Genomic DNA, 8041 nt, shown 5'->3' with positions numbered 1-8041 from the left:
GCAACAGTTCACAGTAAGTCATGTCCTGCAACAGTTCACAGTAAGTTATGTCCTGCAACAGTTCACATAGTAAGTTATGTCCTGCAACATTTCACAGTAAGTTATGTCCTGCAACAGTTCACAGTAAGTTATGTCCTGCAACAGTTCACAGTAAGTCATGTCCTGCAACAGTTCACAGTAAGTTATGTCCTGCAACAGTTCACAGTAAGTTATGTCCTGCAACAGTTCACATAGTAAGTTATGTCCTGCAACAGTTCACAGTAAGTCATGTCCTGCAACAGTTCACAGTAAGTTATGTCCTGCAACAGTTCACAGTAAGTTATGTCCTGCAACAGTTCACATAGTAAGTTATGTCCTGCAACAGTTCACAGTAAGTTATGTCCTGCAACAGTTCACAGTAAGTTATGTCCTGCAACAGTTCACAGTAAGTCATGTCCTGCAACAGTTCACAGTAAGTTATGTCCTGCAACAGTTCACAGTAAGTTATGTCCTGCAACAGTTCACATAGTAAGTTATGTCCTGCAACAGTTCACAGTAAGTCATGTCCTGCAACAGTTCACAGTAAGTTATGTCCTGCAACAGTTCACAGTAAGTTATGTCCTGCAACAGTTCACATAGTAAGTTATGTCCTGCAACAGTTCACAGTAAGTTATGTCCTGCAACAGTTCACAGTAAGTTATGTCCTGCAACAGTTCACAGTAAGTTATGTCCTGCAACAGTTCACAGTAAGTTATGTCCTGCCACAGTTCACAGTAAGTTATGTCCTGCAACAGTTCACAGTAAGTTATGTCCTGCAACAGTTAACAGTAAGTTATGTCCTGCCACAGTTCACAGTAAGTTATGTCCTGCAACATTTCACAGTAAGTTATGTCCTGCAACAGTTCACAGTAAGTTATGTCCTGCAACAGTTAACAGTAAGTTATGTCCTGCAACAGTTCACAGTAAGTTATGTCCTGCAACAGTTAACAGTAAGTTATGTCCTGCAACAGTTCACAGTAAGCGCCATTTTGGAACGATGAGATGCATAATTTCATCAAGTTTTATCCAAATTGGATCAGTGGCATCTGATATATTGCGACTGACACATGGAAGAGTGAACAATTGATGAGGTACTCCAATTGGGTTGATTACAGGTGTTACCTGTTTCAAAGTACCCTATTTCCACTGGTGATCTGTTCTTATCTGTACATTGAATATTGGTATGGCTACTTGTGTAAAATACTTTATAATAAAGTGAAATTGTGTCTGTGCGTGTCCGTATATCTTTTATGTACGCCCACACCCCAGGGCCGATTGGGCTGAAAATGTGCATGGTGGTAGGTTCTGATGCGGGGAAGGTCATGAACAAGTCATCAAGTCCTGGAACCACCTGTAAAGTCCTGGAAACTACCTGAAAACTACCTCACACTCACACCCCAGGGCAGATTGGGATGAACATTTGCATGGTTTTGACTTATTATCCGGCATCCGGGGAAGATCATGGTCAGGTTGGACTTTCCTGAACCACCTGGGAAGTCCTGGAAACCACCTGGACCCCAGGATTATTTCCAACCAAGCAAAAGGCGCAATTGTATTGCTTTGTGCCTATTCAACCCGGGCAACGCTGTGTACATTGCTAGTATCTTAATAAAGGCAAAGCTGGGCTGTCAGACTGACAGAGGTCACCCGCAGGTGTGCTCTTTACGATTTGCCGTGATCTCACGTAAAGTGGCATAGCTGTGGCCGAACACAATTTCTGCTCGCTCGCTCGCTCGCTCACTCACTCACTCACTCACTCACTCATAGAGACTTGGCATTCTGGTTATAGGATATTTAATCTTCTATTACTGGGCATGGTACAGCAAACATAGGAAACAATATTCCGTGTCACCTTAAGTCTCCTGTCATTCAGGCTCATGGTGGACTCGAAGTGTGTGATGGATGGTGGGTTGGCATGGCGACGGTCCATGTATGGGCTGCAGGGACTATGAGGAATCTGCTGCCAGCTGCTGTAGCTCTCCCTCTGCCGGACGCCCGGCCCGGGAATCCTGCCGGGAAATCACTTTTTCATTTTTTTCTTTTCCCATTTCATTTATTTGGATAGGGACATATACACATAACATTTACCAACGTCTGATGACATGTATCAAAGCATTTATAGCCTAGGCTAATTTGCAATGAGTGTCCCTAGATGTTATTAAAAGCACCTTTTAAAATCAAAGTACAGTAAAATATACAGTAAACATAAACAAGGATATCATCAAATCATCAAATCAATCAGTCAGTCAATCAATCAAAGAGCAACACAAACAATCAAACACAAAGGATATAAACATTGTATATGTCATAACCCATACACCCATGGGAACATTGGTAGTTACTCTTCAGGAACTCCTTTAGATTTGTTTTAAAATGCTCCCAGCTACGATCCTGTTCAATGTGTGTGGGCTCATATCAAAACTAAATACAGGTAAGAGTGAAAATATGTATGTTGAATTTTGGGGTAACTCGCCCTTTAAATTTGTCATGGTCTTTCAGGGCTCCTGGTTGAATCGTTTGGTTTCTCACATATTGTACATACCTAGATTCACATCACAAATAAGCAAATAGATACAGTAGCAGCTTTGGGGTAAGTTTTCATAAGCTTTTTTTTTGTCTTCCCTGCTCGCTTTATATTTCTTTGCATGGTTTATGGTCCGGTCCAGGGAGAAAGTGCTTCACAGAAACAACTGTTATCAGGTATGTGATCTGTTTCTTCTTACCCGGTGGGCTCAGATGGATAAGACGCTCCTGAGAAAGTTCTGGAGAACTTCCTCCTCAGCGCCCCGGTTGAAGAGCCTCCTGGAAAATGTTTTTATTTGGTTCTTACTTCTATATGACAAAATGATGGGTTGACATTTAGCGTCTGTTTCAAAACTTTGGTTTCTTACTGTGTAATCTGTCCCTGATCATCTGACTGCGGTCTGTGAGTTTGGATCCGTTTTCAGCCATGGACACATGGTCAACCTGCAAAGAGATAACAGGAGCTCAAGTAAACAAGCAGGACGTCTGGATATCAAAAGTTATAGTGTTAGACACACAGACAAACAGACAAACAGATACAGTACAAACATACATATGGGAGGGTGGGGCTAGTGGGAGCTGTGCCCCCTCAGTTGTATTTTCTGCCCCCTCCCCCAGTTGAAGTCCTCTTCTACTACTCATGGCGTGACATTGCTGTCTTTTAGCGGCTGTAGCAGGCTCATTTTTAAAGGTAGAGTGGAGAGACATTGCTGTCTTTTAGAGGCTGGAGCTCATTTTTAAAGGTAGAGTGAAGATACTGAGATCAAATATGAAATGAAGACCTAAGGCATCGAATGGTACCAGCCATCTCATGCTACCTCGTGGGGAAGGAGGGTGGAATAATGCTCCAAGGTTAGGCAAGATTTTGATGAGGGGAAAACTGGCACAGGCATTTTCAAATTGCTGTCAGGTGAAAAGAAGCGGCTGGCAACTGCGCATGTGTCGGAGGAAGCATAGTGCTAGTCAACGGCTCTCCCCAGATTGGCAGAGGGTGGAGCAGCGACCGGGGCAGCAGGGAGGGAAATTGGCCAAGTACAATTGGGGAGAAAATGGCGGAAAGAAAAAAAGCTAACCTAACCAAACCTACCCCAAGCTAAGCTAACTAAACCTACCCCAAGCTAACCTAACCAAACCTACCCCAAACTAACCTAACCTAACCAACCCGAGCCAAACCAAGCCAAGCTGAACCCAGTTCAGTTCCCAAATTCCACCAAGCCACTGCATGCGTCCCTGTCGCCTCACCGAGTCTCTGAAGACATCTTCCACCAGCTGCCTGACCAGCCGCCCAGCGGGGGGCAGCATGGCGGCCTTGTGGTGAAGCTGGCAGTTCTCCAGCACGGTGAGCAGGTCGGTCCTCCGCATCACCATGTCCTCACACATGCTCAACAACAAGCTGTCCAGCTCCCCGCTCAGCTGCACCGGCTAGAGGAAAGACAGAGACACACACACTGACACAAACACACGACTGAGTCATTTGAACATGAGAGAAAGGACAGGGAATAAAAGTACCTGGTCTTGAGGTAGCTGGTAATCAACACACCAGTACAGCGTCATCCCCAGGGAGTACACAACCATCTGGTGGACAGCAGGCAGAAATATATAATATACATGCCTCTACTGTTGATTAAGGTTCTTAGTGAATAGTGATAGTGACTAGTTTGTTCCAAAATGAGATATCAAACACTTGAAAATAAGTGACATCTTGAGCTCTACTTGCACGGAACTAGGAACATTTCACAATTGGTAATTTTCCTGATTTTGTAGAGAACCCCCCCCCCCCCCCCCCCTTCCCCCCAAATGCATTTAAAACATTCCTCAATGAAGCAGTCACTGATCTAAAAAGTTAGCAGCTGAAATAAGTGAGAGCTAAATTTTCACAGAACTAGTAGCTTCCATCAAGGGACTCTCATGCCTCTCTCCATCTTTAAAAAAAATGGCATGAAATTTGTGCTGGAAAATAAGGAAAGCAATGAGCACAAATCACAGCACAGCCCTTGGTATTACTCTCATGTAAATCAAGGATTTACACGATTGCAAGCCCAACATTCAAACTGATTGTAGGTAACATGCATTGCTTTATACAAATGTTGTTTTACAGAAGTCTTTCATAGCTACTGTGCAGTGTATGACCATTTTCACCGGTCCTCTGGTCATATGTTTCCAACCTTTTCTGCTGCCGCCCTGGTGGACGCGGCATGGTGCTGCTGGACCTCGGGGGCCGTGAAGGATGCCACGTCTTGGTGTCGGGCACAGCTCTTGAAGGCCAGACTCCCAGTGGCTGACAGCAGCACCGAGCCCGGGCTCAGCACGCTGCACATGTTCCCTGCACCTGAACACACACCACAATCAACATCGCTGAGACGTCTACCAGTACAGCATCTCATGTAACTTCCCCTTGTGCTATTTTGGCTCAGCATGTAGAAAGCTGCCATGGATAGGAGAGCAAATATATTTTGTTGAATTCTTCACTAGAGAACAGTGGGGCAAACGATGGGCTCCCAAAAGGCCCGCAGGCCCGCAGCAAACAAAATGAAAAGATCGGAAGCCATTTAATTTTAATAATACTGTATAAATAATTTAATTTCCCTCGTGATTGTTAGCTATTTTCTTCCCTTTTAACTTTTGAGCAATCTGTTTTGAGCCAGAAGGTTAAGTGATTCCTATATTCTATGATTGCTGGAACAATTTGGTTTCTGAACTACAAAGTGAGCTGTTTGATGTCAGAAGTGTCAGTTGCCCTGTTACTTGTTACTTTGGTTGTTGGTACAGTTCAGTTGTTTCTTAACTGCTAAGCCCAGTTTTGAGCCAGTCAGTTCCTTCATTGGTGGAAACCCCCCCTCCCCGAACTCTGAGTAGTGAGTGAGTTTCAGGCCAGAATGGTCAGCATATGATTGATATTGGGCGAGATGCTGTGGAAAGGAAATACTCTTCCGGTACCGAAGTGTCACGTGACTGTTGAGCTCTATATCTGGTATATGAACAGGGAAGAGACGGTGTCAGTGTGGTTGTTACCTTTGCTGGAGATGTCCAGTAAGGCCTCAGTGGTGGCGAGCAGCAGACACCAGACCTCCTCCTCCTCCAGTGGTGAACCCCGGGCCTCCAGCACCTCTGCCAGGGTCACAAACGTACCCATCCTGTTACACACGCACGCACGCACACGCACACACATACACACACACACACACACACACACACACACACACGCACAGACACACACACACACACACACACACACACACACACACACACACACACACACACACACACACACACACACACACACACACACAAGATGTGCTTAATCACTGACTGAGTGACTCAATCACTGGATCACAGAAGCAGAAATGTAGTTTAGTTTTCTCCGCCATCTTGTTTCTCCCCTGACATCGGCAGGTAGCTCGCAGTCAGGCTGACCAATATCATGCATGTAAGCTGAAGCTAACTGAAGCTAACTGCAAGCTAAAGTAGAATCTATACATGAATTATATCATATTGGTGTTTATTTCGATGCATATGCGCGAGCTGCATGCATGATCTCATGCTGAGATTTTGGCTGGGGTTCCGACGCCAATGCGTCACTGGGTGTCCTGCGAATGGCGTTTTCGGCACCGATGGGTACCAGAGCAACCGGTGCTTGGATCAGGAGGATCAATGAGGCCCGTGGGCATGGTGGAGACTACAGCGGCGGAGAGAGGAGATGGAATGGAGATTAGTACCATGGATGACTAAGTCATGTGACTGGAGTCTTCCCCTCTGAAAGGAAAGGTAGTAACACACGTATTAAGGCCCAATTATACTCTATGTTAAAGACGGAGACGGAGACGGACAGAGCCTTCTGTCCGTACTCTGCGTTCATTTCGTGCCTTTTCTGTCCGTCATCTGAAAGCTTACGGATACGCATGAAACACAGCAAAACCACACACACTCATGCATTTGACTCTCTACTGCCCACTGGTGGATGTATTGCTTAAAATGATACCAACGTGAAAGACCCATGGAAGTATGTGGGCAGTGATGATAATAAAGTTTGAAACGGACGCATCTATTTACGTGTGGAAATGGAGTATAAATGAGCCCTTACACCATTTGGAACAGACGCATTACGTATGAAGTATGGAGTATAAATGAGCCATTAAGCGATCAGCTGGCAGTCAGCTGCTTATTACACAGTGTAAGGCAGTAGTAGAAAGTGAGACAGACAGTTGGTGGTAGGTGGTGCAGTGGTAGCACTGTCGCCTCACAGCAAGAAGGTCCTGGGTTAAATTCGCACCAGGGATGTTGTTGGCACTGGGGCTATGTTGCCCCATGCCTTCAGTGCCTAATGCCCAGGTGGGCTATCTTGTTTAAAGGGCCTTTCTGTGTGGAGTTTGACATGTTCTCCCCATGCTCACCTGGGTATTCCTGGGAACCCCCCACTAAAAACACGCAAGAGGATCGCGACCAGCTGCCCACCACTCCTGGGCCTTACCTTGGAGAAGGACGATCCAGGATGGGTCAAACGCGGAAGACAATTTCACTGCACAACTCTAAGTGTACATACACATACACTGTATGTGTACATACACATACACTGTATGTGTATGACTCATTTTCTTCATGCACCAAATCAAGTCTCAAGCAATTAAAACGGACTCACTGTGACTGTGATTCTACACCTTGGTTGTTGATGAGCAAGCAGACAAGCTAGCCAGCATTTAACTGGAAGGACAACTGCATTTCAACCGTAAGATAGCTGAACAGCGACCCAGCATCCTTCTGCAGTGGTCCCTCAGACAGACCGAGGGTTTAGCAGACAGAGGTCAGAGTTCAGACAGACAGGACGGTTTAGGAATTAGATCTAAGTAGAAACAAATCCACCTTTGTGTCCTCTCAGCACTTCTCAAACCTTTCATTGAAAATCATCACCTGAGAGGGGAAGACTGTCGCAAAAAAACTCATTCTGAAGGAATGGAAGCCCCCCTCTCTGCCTTCTTTTCAGCAGTGGTTGACAGACATGGCCTCAGTTATATGGATGGAGAGACTCAGGGTCCTGAGGACCAACTCACTTGAGAAATTTTCAACTATCTGGGACCCGTTTCTGGCCTACCTTGACGAGGCTAGGGGTGACGGGTAACTCGCCCAGCTGGTTTCTCATAGACCCCTTGCGTGGGAACATCTCTTGCAAGCACATAAGCACCTCATGCGGCTGGTAGCACCACATTGTATTTGTAATATAATTATATATGTATGCATTTTCTTTCTTTATTTTTGTTCCTTTTTCCCTTGTCTGAGTTTGTTCATTTTTGTTCTTCGTGTTCCGAAAAATGCTGAAAAATAAAATATTGGGGGGTGAAATCATCACCTGAGGCTCATCAATATATTTCAATAGTATAAATATATTATTAGTATCATTATTAGCCAAGATGACATCTTCCTCTGAGGAAGACACAGTTGAAACATCAGTCCAATAAACGTACTAGATGTATTGAGTTATCCAGTTGTTGCAAGAAATCACTTCATG

At 45.0% G+C, this 8041-nt stretch overlaps 1 protein-coding gene across 1 annotated transcript in view; it reads right to left on the bottom strand.

The window, feature by feature from the left end:
- LOC310775635 (FERM and PDZ domain-containing protein 2-like) overlaps positions 1-5674 on the bottom strand; it is a gene marked incomplete at both ends in the record, with an annotated part of 28974 nt that extends 23300 nt beyond the window's left edge. The window contains 7 exons of the mRNA XM_083635791.1: positions 1871-2027; positions 2742-2820; positions 2910-2985; positions 3784-3963; positions 4051-4116; positions 4707-4870; positions 5554-5674. Coding sequence (XP_083491917.1) covers positions 1871-2027; positions 2742-2820; positions 2910-2985; positions 3784-3963; positions 4051-4116; positions 4707-4870; positions 5554-5674 — 843 coding nt within the window. The remainder of the gene's footprint in view (positions 1-1870; positions 2028-2741; positions 2821-2909; positions 2986-3783; positions 3964-4050; positions 4117-4706; positions 4871-5553) is intronic.
- Positions 5675-8041: the final 2367 nt, after the last annotated feature.

This window comes from Poromitra crassiceps, assembly GCF_964638095.1.
Source record: "Poromitra crassiceps genome assembly, chromosome: 4".
In the NCBI taxonomy this organism is placed as follows: domain Eukaryota; kingdom Metazoa; phylum Chordata; class Actinopteri; order Beryciformes; family Melamphaidae; genus Poromitra; species Poromitra crassiceps.
The sequence above is the reverse complement of the archived record's forward strand: the minus strand, read 5'-3'. Positions and strand labels throughout refer to the sequence as shown.